This window comes from Sphaerodactylus townsendi, linkage group LG17 (genome assembly GCF_021028975.2).
Source record: "Sphaerodactylus townsendi isolate TG3544 linkage group LG17, MPM_Stown_v2.3, whole genome shotgun sequence".
NCBI lineage: Eukaryota > Metazoa > Chordata > Lepidosauria > Squamata > Sphaerodactylidae > Sphaerodactylus > Sphaerodactylus townsendi.
The window spans coordinates 7,246,341-7,265,537 of NC_059441.1; the positions used below are offsets into that span (position 1 = coordinate 7,246,341).

General features: G+C 60.3%; 1 protein-coding gene across 1 annotated transcript in view; it reads right to left on the reverse strand.

Moving 5' to 3' along the window:
* Positions 1-11,589, reverse strand: part of ALDH1A2 (aldehyde dehydrogenase 1 family member A2) — a 33,353-nt gene extending 21,764 nt beyond the window's left edge. The window contains 3 exon segments of the mRNA XM_048481716.1: positions 2,301-2,430; positions 9,947-10,087; positions 11,473-11,589. Coding sequence (XP_048337673.1) covers positions 2,301-2,430; positions 9,947-10,021 — 205 coding nt within the window. The 5' untranslated portion in view covers positions 10,022-10,087; positions 11,473-11,589.
* Between the last annotated feature and the right edge of the window lie 7,608 nt (positions 11,590-19,197).

Sequence of the window (19,197 nt, forward strand, 5' to 3'; positions counted from 1 at the left end):
ATGGGCATTACATGGTCTGGCAGGCAGGCAGGCAGGCAGGCAGGCAGGCAGGCAGGCAGGCAGGCAGGCTTTGCTGAAGAGAGCATCCCCCGTGACCTCCCCCCCCCACCCGCCCTGCCACATAGATGTCCAACTCAAGACTCTGGCCCAGTCCCCCTTTCTCAACACCTTCCGCCAGCATCCAGCATTTGCAATTAAGGCGGGTTTTTAACAGTGAACTTCCTTTTTCTGGCAAAGGGCTCAGCTTCTCCCTTTCATGGGGGCGGAGGTGGGAGTCCAGTGAATGTGCGAGTGCGAGTCCATCATCTACCCGTCTGCCATACGATGCTTGCTATAAAATGGGCGTTTGTGAGACCCGAATAACCGAGCTTGACAAAAAATGGGCCCCACGGCCGGCCCCGAGAGGAATCTCTGCAAAGCTGGAAGCCCTCTGGGCTCCAAGGAAACCAAGGAGGCAGTCCTAGAAGTTTTGCTCTTGCCCTGTGTCTTTTGGGAACCTCCAGCACAGACAACGGTCCTCCAGGAAGGGCAGAAAAAGACGCGTGCAGGGTTTGGGGTCCTTATCTGCATTCTCTTTGCTCCTCGCCTTCTCCCCTGCCTGGCAGACCGGCTGCTCTCCCGTCACTGAAGCGCTTTCGAATCTGCTGAGCAGCCTTTCCAAAGGGGCCAAATTGCCCCCTCCTGTCCTGGGGGTTTCCAATCAGGAAGATGGAGAGGGGAGGGAGGCGGAAGCACACCAGTTCACATTGAGCCCCACACGTTGCATCCGCGGAGACTGCAACCCAACCAGTGTCGTCCATGATGTATGAATTGGGACAGTGTCCACTTACCTCTCAGAGTCACTGTGAGAATCCAGGGCAAGAGGAGGAGGCCTGCCTGCCTGTCACCCTGGCCCCTTCCGCACCACACGCAGAATAATCCAAGACTTTCCCAATCCACTTCACAATTGTTTTGCAGAGTGGCTTTGCTGTCCCGCTTTAGTAAAATCCAGCTGCAAGAGATGCACACTGAGGTGGAGTTGAAAGTGCATTATTGCTTAACATGTGCTAAGAAAGGGTCTCCTTGGAGAGGAAAAGATGGGGTAACGGCAGGATGGGAAGGGTCCCCAGTTTTCCCCTCTGTCCGGGCCCTGCGGGATCTTAATGAGTTCCACTTGGGGCCTTGTAAAAGACTGAAACTGTTCCACTTGGGCCTTTGGGGAGACCAGCCGCTGATGGGCCCCCCTCCTTACTAACATCAAGTGGATCCTGCATGCCCCTTCCTTCTGGTTTTTTGATAGTAGGGTGCCATCTTTTATGTTGATCTTAATAATGCTGCATTTTAATGGGGTGGGGTTTATTTTTTAGAGCCTGTATTAATCTATATTTAACGGATTTAATCTGATAGATGTGCTCTATTTTACATGTTCACCGCCCTGAGCCCTCCGGGGAGAGGCGTATGTATATAATGCCCAACCAGTAAGTAAGTAAGTAGCAAGTGAAGTGAAGTGAAGTAAGTAGCAAGTAAGTAAGTAAGTAAGTAGAAATGAGAGTAAAGAAGGGAAGGAAGGAAGGGAAGGAAGGAAGGAGGGGAGGGAAGAGAGGGAGGGAAGGAAGGGAAGGGAAGGGAGGGAAGTGAGGGAGGGAGGGAGGAAGGAAGGAGGGAGGGAGGGAGGGAGGGAGGGAGGAAGGAAGGAAGGAAGGAGGGAGGGAGGGAGGAGGGAGGAAGGAGGGAGGGAGGGAGGGAGGGGAGGGAGGGAGGGAAGGGAGGGAGGGAGGGAGGGAAGGGAAAGGAAGGGGGAAGGGAGGGAGGGAGGGAAGGGGGAAGGGAGGGAGGGGGGAAGGGCCAGAGGTGGAGGGGCCAAGGGACGGGGTGAAAGAGGAGGGGAGGGGCGGAGGAGACGGAGGGGACCGGATGGTGCCAGACAATGTGAATGACGGACGGAGAGGACCAGACAGATAGGAGGAGGAGGAGGGGCAGAGGATGGAGGGAGGAGAGGAAGAGAGGAGGGAGGGAGGAGGGAGGAAGGGGAAGGGAGGGAGGAAGGGAGGGCCGAGGAGGAGGGAGAGACAGTGACAGAGCAGGGAGGAGGGAGGGAAGGAGGGAGGGAGGGAGGGAGGGAAGGAGGGACAGAGGGAGGGAGGGACGGACAGACGGGAGGGAGGGAGGGAAGGAGGGACGGAGGGAGGGAGGGAGGGAGGGACAGAGGGACGGACAGGAGGGAGGGAGGGAGGGAGGGAAGGAGGGATGGATGGACAGACAGACGGACGAAGGGAGGGAGGGAGGGAGGGAGGGAGGGAGGAAGGAAGGATTGGACTCACCCACAGGGATGGTGGTCCCGTGGATCTTGTCTGCCCAACCAGCATAGTACCGCAGGGTCTTGATGACGCCTTGGAGGTCCACGTAGAAAGCCTGGAGGAAGGGCTTCCCAGTATTCAGCGACTCCATGGTCTGGGGGCAGGAGAGAGAGAACAAAAGGAAATGCGTGGCCTGCAGGAGGCCACCCCATTTCTGCTGGCCTTACATGCCGGTGCATGGCGCACCCCTGTCCCCGCAGACTCTACATGGCGCCCCTCTGCCAGCTGGGTGGAGTGGTTTCATCCGTGGGGGAGTGCTTCTTCACGACTTTGTATCCCTTCAAAGCCACTCAGGTCCACCAAAGGCATCCTCCCAACTGGACCCTCAGCCTGCCCCAGACAATGAAAGGGCCCCCTCTGGGTGCCCCCCACTCTCCAAACCAGCAGAAGGACGCCCAGAGATTGCATGAGCCACCTTAGTCATAATGTGGAAGGGGTATGTAGGGTGCTCCCCAAATCCTGTGCCGCTTCACACCTGCACCTCAGCCTCCCCGCCCCGACAGCCCCGCTAAGGATCCCTGCAAAGGGCACGAAAATGTCCACGTGCTTTTGAAGAGTGTTCCAGAGGTAGCCACAGAGGTGGGATCCAGCAGGTTCTCACCGGTTCCAGAGAGTAGGTTACTAATTCTTTGTGTGTGTGTGCAGGGGTTACTAATGGGTGATTTTGCCTGCAGTGATTTTTGCCTTGGATTTAAGCCCCTCCTCTCTCTCAGCAGTAGCGCCACCAGCATGAGGCTCTGAAGCAGATCCCTAGCAGGAGGTGCACCAGGCGTCTTGTGGCAGCCTGCCTGGTGCATTCGCTTCCATGCCCAGGACGGATCATGGCTGGGCGTCCTTACCACAGCCCTTGAATGACTGCACCCATGCATGAGATGCCCATGCAGCCACGATGGTGTTCCACCCAGCCCCATTGGCGCTACGCCACAGTTTGAATCCCACCACCGTGGGAACCTGTTACTAAAATTTTTGGATCCCACCACTGGGTAGCCACGCTGGTCTTCAGTAGAAGAGCTAGATCTGAGTCCAGTGGCACCCTAGAGACTGAAGAGGTTTTTGGAATGCGAGCTTTTAAATGCCAGCGCTTCTTTCATCGGATGCAGGTAGGAGTCTATATCTTGTTAGCCCCCAGCCTGCTACTGGACTGGATCTAGTTATCCAGGTGCCTTTGGAGTGTGATAAGCTCAGCCAGAGGGCAACTTCCAAGACTCTGGCCGATCTGTGGAGGGCCCAGAAAGCATCCCAGAAAGGGAAGGGACTCTTTGACCTACTCTCGGATCTTAAAAAGGGCAGAGCCTCTCAGGAGGTCTCTCGGATCCAGAACTGCTCAACTGCACGGAGGCTGCTGGGTCACAGGCCGTCTGTTTGGCCTCTTGACAGACAGACGCCTTTATTGGCATCATAAATTACTACATTACAATATTAAAAACAAAAACAGGGAACGTTTATCTATTAACTGAATCCATTAAAATACATTTAAAATATGGATTAAACATCTACGTATACAGACCCTTACCTTTTGCTGCCCTTTGCTGCTGCCTTTTCTCTCAGCCGCTTGAGCATCTCTGGCTAGCCCCAGCCAGGCGTCCCCATGTGGCCCTTGAGCTCTGAGGTCATCAAAGAGGCATGCCACGAGGGATACCTATGTGATGCTCTGGAGTATGGCCCTGACAGCAGCATCCCAGGGGTGGCTGCTGTCAGCCCCTGTAGTGGGGAGTGCCGAGAGGGGACCCTAGGCTACTTGAGGAGGAAGTAGCTGGCCGAGGGCTTCAAGGTAAGAAGTGGCGAAAGAGCCAGGAGAGAACTAAATTTACGCATGACTATTTTATGGAGAACAATCACATTTAGCCAGGTAATGCTTAAGAAAGTTTGCAACGTTTTCACAGATAAGTTCACAATGACCATTAAGTAGGAAGTTCACAACAGATGATGACATGTCAATATTTAACCTCTCCATCAAGGGATGAATATACATAGGGCGTGGGAGATCATATATAGAACACTCTAAAAGGGTATGTTGGACAGTCGACAACAGCCATTTTACTAACCGATAGAGCCCTATTCTCATAGAACAGTGGTGGCGAACCTTTAGCACTCCAGATGTTATGGACTACAATTCTACTTGCCATCATTGGCCAATTGGCTGCCAGCAGGGGCTGATGGGAATTGTAGTCCATAACATCTGGAGTGCCAAAGGTTCGCCACCACGGTCATAGGGGATATTACTGTATCAGCCAAATGTCATGGCATTAGGCAAGGCATTGAATCGAGCTAGTGAGTATGCTCTGCGTTGTTTGGGATCGCTCAAGATATACAAATAGTTGGCACAATAATCTGTCAATTCCCAAGGACTGAGGAGAGCAAATTTTCCCCCTCTCCTGCATCATTGCCTGTTTCTCTTGTTCTATTAATGCAGATTTGATTTCATTATAGATTCCGGTGGCAGACATGTTTTGGAATTGGCCAGTTGTTAGACCTATGTTGTTGAGCTTCTTATGTATGTCTGCTAGCCATTTTACAGACACAGATTCTGACAGAAGTTGATATAAAAGACTGGTAGGACTACCCTGTTTCCTCGAATATAAGAAATCCCCTGAGAATAAGACGTAGTCGAGGTTTTGCTGAAGTGCGAAATATAAGGCATCCCCCGAAAGTAAGACGTAGCAAAGTTTTTGTTTGGAAGCATGCCCGACGAACAGAACACAGAAATATAAGACATCCCCTGAAAATAAGACATAGAGCATCTTTGGGAGCAAAAATTAATATAAGACAGTGTCTTTATTTTCGGGGAAACAGTATCTGAAAGCTCTTGTCCATGCCATCAGTTCCATGTTATTTCGCCCCAGTTTCTCTACATAAGGTGACATATGAGACACACCTTGGCCACCCCAGAATTCTTTGTAAGAAATATGACTGTACAGACTCGAGGGATGACTTAACTTGGGTAATCCATATTGGAGCTCCATATAGTAACTGAGGGATGATCTTGGCATTAAAAATTCTCAGTGCAGAGGGGAACAAACTTTAGAGTAGAAAAATCAGAGAATCGCTGCAGCGTTCACCTTAGCTTTGTTCTCCACTGATTTACAGTGAGGATAGATTGGAGCGGAATCCAAGATAGATTGGAGCGGAATAGGAGCCCTAAGCATCTAAATTGGCTTACTTGCTCCAGGACGTGGTTGTTCGCTTTCCAACTTTGTTTACACCTAGATTTTGCAAAAATCATGACTTCTGATTTGTCATAATTGAGAGTCAACCTATTTGCCTGACAGTAGTCTGCACTGCAATTTAGTGGGAGTTTCAAACCTACTTGAGAAGATGACAGAAGGACAGCATCATCCGTGTAAAGCAGGGTACAGATGTGTAGGGAGCCCAGTCGTGGGGGGTGGCCATCTGTTTTAGTTAAGGTTGCAGGGAGATCATAGAGAAATAGGCAGAATAGACTGGGTGCCAATGGGCAACCCTGCTTCACCCCTCTATTGACCTGAATTGCTTCTGTTAATGTGCCGTCCCTTGAGGTTCTGACTTGGCAAGTTGTGTTTGTATGGAATGCTTTCATTAAAGCTAAGAGTCTTTTTTCCATATGTAGAGATTTTAATTTGTGCCATAGAACTTCCCTATCTACTGAATCGAAGGCACCCTTCAAATCAAGGAAAGCAGCGTAAAGCTTACTTTTCCTTGTATATACATATTTACTTGCTAGATCAATGATGGCGAACCTTTTCGAGACCGAGTGCCCAAATTGCAACCCCAAACCCACGTATTTATCGCAAAGTGCCAACACGGCAATTTAACTTGAATACTGAGGTTTTGGTTTAGAAAAAACGGTTGGCTCCGAGGCATGCGTTACTCGGGAGTAAGCTTGGTGGTAGTCAGTGGCTTTGCTTTGCAGCAACCGTGCAACTCTTTGAACGGGTGAATCACGACCCTAGGAGGGTTTACTCAGAAGCAAGCCCCATTGCCAGCAACCAAGCTTACTCCCAGGTAAAGGATCGCGCTTCAGTTCTTCGCATGAAAATCAGTGGGGTTTAACAGCGCTTAACAGGGTTACCTACACTGCTCCCCCAAAACTAGGCCTTTAGGTTTAATGCTAATAATTGAGCCCAGCAGCCCAGGACAGCCTAGAAATGTGGGGGGGGGGGTGCACTCTGTTTGCGTGTGCCCACAGAGAGGGTTCTGAGTGCCACCTCTGGCACCCGTGCCATAGGTTCGCCACCACTGTGCTAGATGTTGGAGGATTAGACAGTGGTCTAGAGTGGAATTGCCTGCACGGAACCCAATTTGTTCTGGGCCAAGAAGCTGGTGTTGGTCTGCCTGGCCTCTTCTTGTCTCGAAGGAACCCCAGAAACCAGAGAGGCAAAGGGTGACACTCTCTTGACCAAGCAGCACCCAGCGGAGTCTTGGCATTCTTGTCTGCGAGCCTCAAAGAAACAGAGGCCTCTTGCAAGGGGTTCAGCCCTTGGATTCCCTTCCCTCCCATTTTGCTGCTCCCCCTCCCGGGGTACCCAACATCAGTCACCCCGCCTGGGAGGGCACTTTGGCTGCTGCTCCCAGGTCAGCTGGCAGGATGAACCCCCCCCCCCCCGTTTCCTCTGCTATTCTAATGACCAGGTTTGGGGACTCCTGTCCCTCCTAATCAGAACCCAGAGAGAGAGAGAGAGAGAGAGAGAGGCGGGCAGACCCCTCCCAGCCTGGAAGGAGAACGACTGCCAAGACCCCTGCTGAGAGCTGCCCTATCTGCGGCTAACAGCCTGTTATTTACTGCCATCCAATAAAGACACCCTCCTCCCGAAAGGCTCGGAGCTAGCCAAGGGCCCTCCTTCACAGGGATATTCCGTTCTCAGTGTGGGGGGGGGGGAGGTCTTAAAGATCCTCTTAAGGGGCCCCATAAAATTTTCATCAATCGCTTAAATCACTTTTAAGAGGCATTATTATCTGCTCCAAGCGAGGGGGAAATGCTCTTCGTCAAGCAGGTATAACATCCAAATGGATGCGAGCCATAAATCCCACAGACCTACTCAGGAGCAAGCGGCCGTCTTTCGCCCGCCCTCCCGCCTCCACTCCACCGGGCGCAGACGGAGCCTGTTCAGAGAAGGACTTGGCTCCTAAATCGGAAAATCAGCAGTGGGCCCTTCCCTTTTCCCCGTGGCGATTTTACAGCATTCGCTGGTGGTGAGATGATTTAAGTGTTGACAAAGCTGGAATTAAGATGTTTGCTGGCTTAGTTCAAAGCACTTGACATGTGGAAAATAACATTAACGGGGCCACCGTGTCGGTGCCGGTCACGTGAGCCGAGACAAGTTGTGCCTGGACGGCGCAGCAGGCCCGAGGAAGCGAGGGTTGCGTTGCACACAACAGATTGTGACACTGGAAAAGCATCCAACGGCCTCCCTTCCTTGAGCCACAGGTGACCCACAAACACGGGCACTGCCCAGCGCCAACCGAGGGCCCGCTCTGTGCGGGACGCCAGCACTGCAGCTGTCAGAATGAAATGCCGTGAACACAGAGACCAGCTTCCAAGGGTGTCAAACTCACGGCCCTCCAGATGTTCATGAGCTACAATTCCCATCAGTCCCTCCCAACATGAGCATTGGCTATGATGGCAAGGGCTGGTGGGAATTGTAGTTCATGAACATCTGGAGGGTGCAAGTTTGACACCTGTGAGCTAGTGGCACCTGCATCAGCTGTTCTCTTACCCAGTGGCACCTGACTGGCTAAACGACGGAGAGCTCACGTTTCTGGAGCACAAGACCTGTCGAGAAGGATGCTCCCGGCATCACACCTTTCCCCAGAACTAGTCCTGCTGCAGCTGACCTCTGGGTGTCCCTTCTCCACTTCTGCTCCATCAACCTCCTCTTGCCCCTCCCCCCTCCCATGACACTCCCCACACCCCCCTCCAGCTGCTTCCCAAACTCCAAGCAGGGCTCAGTCAGGCAACTAGCAAGCACCGCCTGCACGGCCTCTTATCTGGGCCTCAACATGCCCATCGTGGACCAGGAGGGCCTCCAAAAGACCCCTGAAGAGTCGGCCCTGCCAGCCCTACCTACTGGCCCAGCCATTTCGGTGCCCAAGAAACTGCCTGGGCTCTCCAGAGTGCAGGTGTAACCCCCATGCTCAGAATGGGTTGACCCAGTAAGGGGTGGAGACTCAAAGCAGCAGAAGGCTGCAGAGCTCATGTAGTTTGGAGGAGACAAGGCTACCAGACTTGGACCTTGATTTGTCTAAGCCAGGGGTAGGGAACCTTTAACACTCGAAGAGCCATTTGGACCCGTTTTCCATGGGAAAAGAAAACACTTGGAGCCGCAAATAATTTTTGACATTTAAAATAAAGATAACACTATATATAGGTTTCTTTAACCTTTTACTCCGCTCATTCTGGAGAAGGCTGCAAGATGCGAGGGATGCCCCACCCTGCCTGCCTGCAACGGGGCGGGCGAGAGGGGAAGCCTGCGGCGGGGCCTAGCCGATCGTGGGCAGTTGGTGAGCCCGCCCTGCTGCCTACAGAGGCTGGCCCAAAGGATGAGGAGGCCGGCACTCCGGCTTTCGGCTCGTGGAGCCACAGTGCAAGGGTAGAAGAGCCACATGCGGCTCTCGAGCCGCAGGTTCCCTACCCCTGGTCTAAGCCCTGAACACCTTGTTACGGTAACTGCAATGTTGTTGGGAACTACTGGGAAGGTGGTAGTTTATTTTTGCTATGTTGTAAATGTTGGAGTTTATTGTTTCAGGGTTTCTTTTTGTGGTTGTAATGGGTGAGAGCTCTCCTGGAAACCTTCATCCTGTTGAATCCTGTTCATCAAGCCCTTGGAGTCTTCAGGAGCCAACCCACTTGCAAAGAAGAATTGGACTTGGCAGATTCAGTAGACTGTAAATAGAAGGACTTGAAAATGCAACCTGAACAGGACCTTGAAGTGTGATGTTAAATGTTGATGCTTAATGTTGTATGTTAAGAAAGTAAACCATTTTGTTTTTTTTTTAAATTGTTGCAAACTCATTCCAAGTTCTGCCCCACAGAACCCACAGATAGAGGTTACACAGGCAGAAAACAACGGGCGTAGAGGAAACACATCTGTGCAAGAAATCTTGCCGCAACTGACATCCGCCCCCACCAAATAGCAGACACCTTGTGCATAATCAGCCAACCACGCAGAGGCGTAGCTCCAAGGGGAGGGGTGACACACCAGGCGTGCCAGGGCATCCCGGGGGTGGGACGGGGGCGTTCCAGGGCGGGACGGGGGTGGATGGACTGGGCGCTTCCCCCCCCTTGCAACCGTGTTTCCCCAAAAATAAGACAGTGTCTTATATTAATTTTTGCTCCCAAAGATGCGCCATGTCTTATTTTCAGGGGATGTCTTATTTTTCTGTGTTCTGTTCGTCGGGCATGCTTCCAAACAAAAACTTTGCTATGTCTTACTTTCAGGGGATGTCTTATATTTCGCACTTCAGCAAAACCTCTGCTACGTCTTATTTTCAGGGGATGTCTTCTATTCGGGGAAACAGGGTACGCCTCTGCAACCCCGGGCCACTCTCATGCTGGCCCCACGTGGCGAGATTGTCTCCCCCCCAGCAAGAGCAGCAGCAGCAGCCGCAACTGTCGCAGGCCACACAGCACTCACCGCCAGCAGGGTCCGGTCTCTCTCCACCAGGTCCGCCAGTCGGTCCAAAAAGCGGCCCCTTTCCGAGGCATCCATCCGCCTCCACACGGAGCCCAGCGAGAAGGCCAGGCGCGCGGCTCGCACGGCTTTATCAGTGTCCAGCTGCCAAGGGGGGGAAGCACACACACAATTCAGGTGCAGTGGCAGCCACCGCAGCAGAAGCACTGGCAGGAAACTCCGGGAATACTCCTCAGGGACAAAGAGTTGTTTGGGGGTGGGGAGGGGGTCTCTGAATCAGGTCCGAATGCCTTCAGTGGCTCCCACCAGAGACTCCAAAGGCCAGAAGGGGCAGGGAGAGGAGGCTGAAGGGCAAATGCGAGGTTGCCGCTCTGTGGTTTGCAGAATGGCCGAGAAACACAGGATAACAACAGATTCAGAAACAGAAGTTTCATGTCAACGGATGAAATGCATTTTCATTTCAGGAAGAGGGAAAGACGTACGGAACGACTTCGCAAGGGAGTCCCAAAACTTCAGTAAATTTAGAAGTGAGTCCCATTTTGAAAAGCCACTGGAGATTGATTGATTGATTGATTGATTGATTGATTGATTGATTGATTGATTGATTGATTGATTGATTGATTGATTGATTGATTGATTGATTGCTTCCAATTGCTCTGGGGAAGGTGGCTAGAGAGAGCAGCAGTGGCGTAGGCGGTTAAGAGCTCATGTATCTAATCTGGAGGAACCGGGTTTGATTCCAAGCTCTGCCGCCTGAGCTGTGGAGGCTTATCTGGGGAATTCAGATTAGCCTGTGCACTCCCACACATGGCAGCTGGGTGACCTTGGGCTAGTCACAGCTTCTCGGAGTTCTCTCAGCCCCACCCACCTCACAGGGTGTTTGTTGTGAGGGGGGAAGGGCAAGGAGATTGTTGAGTCCCTTTGAGTCTCCTTACAGGAAAGAAAGGGGGGATATAAATCCAAACTCTTCTTCTTCTTCTTCTTCTAAAGAGATTTGGGTTCCTTCAATGGCCCCTTCACCATCCTCTTCTGTCTGCAGTTAAAGCAGAGATAAGGAAAGGCCTATCAGTGAACTCCTTCTGGTCCTTTGCAGAAAGACTGGCTGCAGTCAGTGAGGCCGATCTGCCAGACAGGGAGATTTTGGCCAGCTGATTGGGGGGGGGGGGTTTGAGGGTAGAAGCCCCACTCCAGTGACATCACCAACACTTACATACTTGACCTTGAATGTGGTCTCGCTCTGCTTGTAATGCTTTGGTTGCAGCATCTAAGATCTGACAGACCTGGGTTCAAGTCCTCCCACTGCTGTAAAGCCTCCCTTTAGGCTCTCTCAGCCTAAACTGACTGCAAAGGATTGTTGTGAGGATAAAATGGAGAAGGGAAGAGCATACAGACCCCTTTGGCGGGCGGGCAGGGTGGTGGTCAAAAATGCACTGGATAGACTGACAGAACCAAGCCATCCCCCCACCCCCAATGCAAACAAAGCAGCCCCCCCCCCTGCTCCTTGAATTCCCCCATTGCAACATGTTTACCTTGTCTGCCTCCTGTACTTCACAGATCTGCTCTCCGGTGGCCGGGTTGTACACAGGAAAGACTTTACCGCTCTCAGAATTTTGCCACTCATTGTTGATAAAAATCTGGAAACACAAAAGGGATTTCTGTGAATGGGGCCTGATCAAAGAGGATGGTTTCGAAATTATTGGTGGTTTGCGGGCTTATGGGTAGGTTATAGTCGCAAAAGCCACAACTATCATCTAGAGAAGTTGCCCACCCCCACGCGTCTGTCACTCCAAATCAACAGCCCTTTCGCAGCCGAAATGGGATTTAAAGCCTTAAGTGGATTGCCAGAGGCTGAAATTGGGATCCTCGGTCGCACAAGGGAAATTGCAAAACCCAAATCATTAAAATCACACACCTATCTGGAACGAAGGCGAAGCGGCGGCGACGGGCACCCGCCCACCCCCATCTCAGAACATAAACCGTTTTGTCATGGGAATCACTCAGACAATGTGAAATCATCTCCAACACAGCTCTTCTTCCCAGAGAGAGCCGGTCGATTGAGATGCAACGGCCCAGCGTGGAATTGAGGATGGCATTTATCCCCAGCGCAGGACTCGTCTCACCGCCGCAGTGGAAAATCCTAGCAGCGCACGCTCCAGCCCCACACGCCTCTTGCCGTGAGACGACGTCTGCTCTGCTGCACAAACCTCATGGAAACTGATGCCAGGCAGACGGTACCCGAGGAACCAAGTCCCCCTGCATTCCAAACAGGCCCATCTTGAACAGAGCCTTCCCCAATATAAAAAGTAAAGTTTCCCCTTCAATCATGTTCGACCCTGGGGTACCCCTGCGAGCAGTGATTCTTTAGGCAAGCTGTTTTTGTGGGGTAGTTTGCCATTGCTTTCCCCAGCTATTCTTTACCCCCTAGCTATGAGCCAGGAGGTACTCATTTACCGACCAAGGAATGGATGAATGGCTGAGTTGACTATGAGCCGGCTGCCAGGATATCTGACCCACAGGGGCCCGAACTCCTGACCGTGTGAGTGGCAGTGCAAGCACTTTACCGCTACGCCACGCAGCTCTTCTCCCCCATGATAACAAACCTCAATATAAGAACATAAGAACTAGCCTGCTGGATCAGACCAGAGTCCATCTAGTCCAGCACTCTGCTACTCGCAGTGGCCCACCAGGTGCCTTTGGGAGCTCACCTGCAGGATGTGAAAGCAATGGCCTTCTGCTGCTGCTGCTCCTGAGCACCTGGTCTGCTAAAGCCTTTGCAATCTCAGATCAAGGAGGATCAAGATTGGTAGCCATAGATCGACTTCTCCTCCATCCATCTGTCCAAGCCCCTTTTTAAAGCTATCCAGGTGAGTGGCCATCACCACCTCCTGGGGCAGCATATTCCAAACACCGATCACACGTGGCGTGAAGAAGTGTTTCCTTTGATTAGTCCTAATTCTTCCCCCCAGCATTTTCAATGGATGCCCCCTGGTTCTAGTATTGTGAGATACTCAAGAATACATCTCAAGGTACTCAAGAAAAATATCTCTCAAGAATTTTTCTCAGCCACAGAAGACGACGCGGACAGGCAAAGCATTGAAGGATGGAGAAGGTTCCTTTCAAACTGGAAATCAAAACCTCAACACTTTCGACCGACGTTGGTGCGAGGGAACCAAGCAAAAGGCCAGAAGTTATGGATAGGAAAAAATAAACAGCCCTGATGGAAAGTTCCATTAAGTGGGAGCTGAGTTATGGCAGCCCCAGTGGTGGGATCCAAAAATTTTAGTAACAGGTTCCCATGGTGGTGGGATTCAAACTGTGGCATAGCGCCAATGGGGATGGGCGGGGCACAACGGGGGCGTGGCCGGGCATTCCGGGGCAGGGCATTCCTGGGCGGGGCTGTGGCAAGGACGCAGCCGCTGCACCGGTCCTTGGGCGGGAAACGAATGCACGCAGGCGCAGGCTGCCACGCACGCCAGTGCACCTCCTGCTAGACTGCTTCCAGTTCTGCGCGCTACTGCTGAGAGGAGGGGCGTAACTAAGGCAAAAGTCACTAACTCAGACACGGTCTCCAGTGGCAGGGAGTTGCACTGACACTGTTGAGAGACTGCTCTTTAAGGATGCCTTGTGCAAGCTATGGTCCTTGCCGCTCCTCCCCTCTTGTTTGGGTCTCTGCCAACTGGGCTGCAGCCCTAATGGTTTTATTCAGCACCAAGCCACTGCTGGTGACAGCGTTTCCAAACAGCCGTGCGAGCGAGCGAGCGAGCATCGAGGCTGCGGCAGGAACTGCTACTGTGAATGGTTAATGTTCATTTCTTCCTGTTCCACTTTCTATAAACAAAGTACAGCCCAGAGCAAGCTCATTACTGTAAACTGAGCGCCTTCAAATTGGCAGTAAACGTGGCGTATTTACGCTGCTGCCCGTAGAAAAGACTCTCACCCAAAACGTCTGGCACGGGTTCAAGTCTTGAGGCCCAACAGCTGGCGGCTCCGCAAGCCAAAAGCTCTTCTGGAAATCACTCCCTCCTGGACGGCCGGTGTCAGGCCGTCCCTTTCCCCGCCTGGCTGCCCATCGCCGCCGGAGAGGGAGGCGCCCCCGTTCCTGCCGGTTCCCATTACACCTGGTTCGTAAAAATGCCAGGCCACGGGCCGGACAAGGGGAGCCGCACAGCGGGGACCAGGCAGGCCTGCAGAGACTCAGGCTGGGGCTTCAGTTCACTTTTTCTTCCCACCTTATTTATCGCCACCCTTGTCGCAGGTAACTTTAAATCAAGAGGGATATTGGACAGCAAATGTTGCAGTCAGCGGATGGCAAATAACTCATCCCCGGGCCAGATGAGAAAAGGGATAACGGGGGTCTGGCAGGCTGCAGGGTAAATCATGCTGCAAATTGGACAACACCCAGAGGAGCGGGCCATTGTTCCCCCGTCCATGATGAAGGGCATTCCACATTTACTGGGCCCCTGGAATCAATGTTAATTAAGGCTGGATGTGGCCGTAAATCAGACCCGGGTTTTTACAACTTAATTCAGCTTTAAGCGTTTTTTTTTTTTTTCAAAGAAAGTAACTGATTAACCACTCCAGGTTCCCAAGAGTTGCTGAGGTCATTTGTTTTGGTTAGAACCCCAGAGTTACATTTTGTGGCGCACAAGAGGGAGAAAGGCTTTTTTTGGGTGTGTGTGTGTGTATGTGTGTGTGAGGGGGAGAGACATTACCCCCTGCGTCATGTGTTAACTATGCGGCACTGCGAGCAGTTAAAGTCATTTTGCTTGTGGGGGCACCCTCAGAGACAAACTGGGGCAGGGGGAGACACTCGCTAGGTCTGGGGAGTAACTTGGAAAGCACCGAAACGCCTCCAGGAGGATGCAGATTCTGAGCCTGAACTAGAACTCAGAGCTGGGAAGATTTTGAGTTCCCAGAGGAATACAGTTCCTTGGTTGCCGGGTAAAAATGGCGACACACTGTCGCCTACCCCCCGGGAAACACCGGAATCATGATCTGATGGCAGCCCCCTGCCCCATTCCAGGCAACATAAGGATACCTGCAGCAGGGGGTAGAAGGGAGGGAGGGGGCTGCCTTGCTGCTCCCCAAGGAGGGGGCAGTCAGTGCCCCGCTGTTGAATGTCTCAGACTGGTTCTGATGGGGTTTCCCGGCCTCACAGGTCTGGTGATCACGGTGGCACGCAAGGGAGGCATATTTCTTCCCTGCCACTCTCTGTGGGCGTTGCATCTGGGGCATGCTGAATATTGCACCCGGTGTGCAGTGTGGCTTAGAAGAGGCTACTGGGCACACACACCCCAGCCCCTCCTCACACTCACCTGGCCCATTTTACACTATCTGTAATTGCAGGTCTTGATTTTAGTAGTTTTAGTGTCATTAGATTAATTTTGTATTATCTTATATCAGTGGTGGCGAACCTTTGGCACTCCAGCTGTTATGGACTACAATTCCCATCAGCCCCTGCTAGCATGGCCAATTGACCATGCTGGCAGGGGCTGATGGGGGGGGGTGGGGGGGGGGGGGGGGGGGGGGGGGGGAGAAGAGGGGGGGGGGGGGGGGGGGGGGGGGGGGGGGGGGGGGGGGGGGGGGGGGGGGGTGGGAGGCAAGGGGGGGGGTGAGGGTGGGGGGGGGGGGGGGGGGGGGGGAAGGGGGGGGGGGAGGGTGGGGGGGGGGGGGGGTGGGGGGGGGGGGGGGTGGGGGGGGGGGGGGGTGGGGGGGGGGGGGGGTGGGGGGGGGGGGGGGTGGGGGGGGGGGGGGGTGGGGGGGGGGGGGGGTGGGGGGGGGGGGGGGTGGGGGGGGGGGGGGGTGGGGGGGGGGGGGGGTGGGGGGGGGGGGGGGTGGGGGGGGGGGGGGGTGGGGGGGGGGGGGGGTGGGGGGGGGGGGGGGTGGGGGGGGGGGGGGGTGGGGGGGGGGGGGGGTGGGGGGGGGGGGGGGTGGGGGGGGGGGGGGGTGGGGGGGGGGGGGGGTGGGGGGGGGGGGGGGTGGGGGGGGGGGGGGGTGGGGGGGGGGGGGGGTGGGGGGGGGGGGGGGTGGGGGGGGGGGGGGGTGGGGGGGGGGGGGGGTGGGGGGGGGGGGGGGTGGGGGGGGGGGGGGGTGGGGGGGGGGGGGGGTGGGGGGGGGGGGGGGTGGGGGGGGGGGGGGGTGGGGGGGGGGGGGGGTGGGGGGGGGGGGGGGTGGGGGGGGGGGGGGGTGGGGGGGGGGGGGGGTGGGGGGGGGGGGGGGTGGGGGGGGGGGGGGGTGGGGGGGGGGGGGGGTGGGGGGGGGGGGGGGTGGGGGGGGGGGGGGGTGGGGGGGGGGGGGGGTGGGGGGGGGGGGGGGTGGGGGGGGGGGGGGGTGGGGGGGGGGGGGGGTGGGGGGGGGGGGGGGTGGGGGGGGGGGGGGGTGGGGGGGGGGGGGGGTGGGGGGGGGGGGGGGTGGGGGGGGGGGGGGGTGGGGGGGGGGGGGGGTGGGGGGGGGGGGGGGTGGGGGGGGGGGGGGGTGGGGGGGGGGGGGGGTGGGGGGGGGGGGGGGTGGGGGGGGGGGGGGGTGGGGGGGGGGGGGGGTGGGGGGGGGGGGGGGTGGGGGGGGGGGGGGGTGGGGGGGGGGGGGGGTGGGGGGGGGGGGGGGTGGGGGGGGGGGGGGGTGGGGGGGGGGGGGGGTGGGGGGGGGGGGGGGTGGGGGGGGGGGGGGGTGGGGGGGGGGGGGGGTGGGGGGGGGGGGGGGTGGGGGGGGGGGGGGGTGGGGGGGGGGGGGGGTGGGGGGGGGGGGGGGTGGGGGGGGGGGGGGGTGGGGGGGGGGGGGGGTGGGGGGGGGGGGGGGTGGGGGGGGGGGGGGGTGGGGGGGGGGGGGGGTGGGGGGGGGGGGGGGTGGGGGGGGGGGGGGGTGGGGGGGGGGGGGGGTGGGGGGGGGGGGGGGTGGGGGGGGGGGGGGGTGGGGGGGGGGGGGGGTGGGGGGGGGGGGGGGTGGGGGGGGGGGGGGGTGGGGGGGGGGGGGGGTGGGGGGGGGGGGGGGTGGGGGGGGGGGGGGGTGGGGGGGGGGGGGGGTGGGGGGGGGGGGGGGTGGGGGGGGGGGGGGGTGGGGGGGGGGGGGGGTGGGGGGGGGGGGGGGTGGGGGGGGGGGGGGGTGGGGGGGGGGGGGGGTGGGGGGGGGGGGGGGTGGGGGGGGGGGGGGGTGGGGGGGGGGGGGGGTGGGGGGGGGGGGGGGTGGGGGGGGGGGGGGGTGGGGGGGGGGGGGGGTGGGGGGGGGGGGGGGTGGGGGGGGGGGGGGGTGGGGGGGGGGGGGGGTGGGGGGGGGGGGGGGTGGGGGGGGGGGGGGGTGGGGGGGGGGGGGGGTGGGGGGGGGGGGGGGTGGGGGGGGGGGGGGGTGGGGGGGGGGGGGGGTGGGGGGGGGGGGGGGTGGGGGGGGGGGGGGGTGGGGGGGGGGGGGGGTGGGGGGGGGGGGGGGTGGGGGGGGGGGGGGGTGGGGGGGGGGGGGGGTGGGGGGGGGGGGGGGTGGGGGGGGGGGGGGGTGGGGGGGGGGGGGGGTGGGGGGGGGGGGGGGTGGGGGGGGGGGGGGGTGGGGGGGGGGGGGGGTGGGGGGGGGGGGGGGTGGGGGGGGGGGGGGGTGGGGGGGGGGGGGGGTGGGGGGGGGGGGGGGTGGGGGGGGGGGGGGGTGGGGGGGGGGGGGGGTGGGGGGGGGGGGGGGTGGGGGGGGGGGGGGGTGGGGGGGGGGGGGGGTGGGGGGGGGGGGGGGTGGGGGGGGGGGGGGGTGGGGGGGGGGGGGGGTGGGGGGGGGGGGGGGTGGGGGGGGGGGGGGGTGGGGGGGGGGGGGGGTGGGGGGGGGGGGGGGTGGGGGGGGGGGGGGGTGGGGGGGGGGGGGGGTGGGGGGGGGGGGGGGTGGGGGGGGGGGGGGGTGGGGGGGGGGGGGGGTGGGGGGGGGGGGGGGTGGGGGGGGGGGGGGGTGGGGGGGGGGGGGGGTGGGGGGGGGGGGGGGTGGGGGGGGGGGGGGGTGGGGGGGGGGGGGGGTGGGGGGGGGGGGGGGTGGGGGGGGGGGGGGGTGGGGGGGGGGGGGGGTGGGGGGGGGGGGGGGTGGGGGGGGGGGGGGGTGGGGGGGGGGGGGGGTGGGGGGGGGGGGGGGTGGGGGGGGGGGGGGGTGGGGGGGGGGGGGGGTGGGGGGGGGGGGGGGTGGGGGGGGGGGGGGGTGGGGGGGGGGGGGGGTGGGGGGGGGGGGGGGTGGGGGGGGGGGGGGGTGGGGGGGGGGGGGGGTGGGGGGGGGGGGGGGTGGGGGGGGGGGGGGGTGGGGGGGGGGGGGGGTGGGGGGGGGGGGGGGTGGGGGGGGGGGGGGGTGGGGGGGGGGGGGGGTGGGGGGGGGGGGGGGTGGGGGGGGGGGGGGGTGGGGGGGGGGGGGGGTGGGGGGGGGGGGGGGTGGGGGGGGGGGGGGGTGGGGGGGGGGGGGGGTGGGGGGGGGGGGGGGTGGGGGGGGGGGGGGGTGGGGGGGGGGGGGGGTGGGGGGGGGGGGGGGTGGGGGGGGGGGGGGGTGGGGGGGGGGGGGGGTGGGGGGGGGGGGGGGTGGGGGGGGGGGGGGGTGGGGGGGGGGGGGGGTGGGGGGGGGGGGGGGTGGGGGGGGGGGGGGGTGGGGGGGGGGGGGGGTGGGGGGGGGGGGGGGTGGGGGGGGGGGGGGGTGGGGGGGGGGGGGGGTGGGGGGGGGGGGGGGTGGGGGGGGGGGGGGGTGGGGGGGGGGGGGGGTGGGGGGGGGGGGGGGTGGGGGGGGGGGGGGGTGGGGGGGGGGGGGGGTGGGGGGGGGGGGGGGTGGGGGGGGGGGGGGGTGGGGGGGGGGGGGGGTGGGGGGGGGGGGGGGTGGGGGGGGGGGGGGGTGGGGGGGGGGGGGGGTGGGGGGGGGGGGGGGTGGGGGGGGGGGGGGGTGGGGGGGGGGGGGGGTGGGGGGGGGGGGGGGTGGGGGGGGGGGGGGGTGGGGGGGGGGGGGGGTGGGGGGGGGGGGGGGTGGGGGGGGGGGGGGGTGGGGGGGGGGGGGGGTGGGGGGGGGGGGGGGTGGGGGGGGGGGGGGGTGGGGGGGGGGGGGGGTGGGGGGGGGGGGGGGTGGGGGGGGGGGGGGGTGGGGGGGGGGGGGGGTGGGGGGGGGGGGGGGTGGGGGGGGGGGGGGGTGGGGGGGGGGGGGGGTGGGGGGGGGGGGGGGTGGGGGGGGGGGGGGGTGGGGGGGGGGGGGGGTGGGGGGGGGGGGGGGTGGGGGGGGGGGGGGGTGGGGGGGGGGGGGGGTGGGGGGGGGGGGGGGTGGGGGGGGGG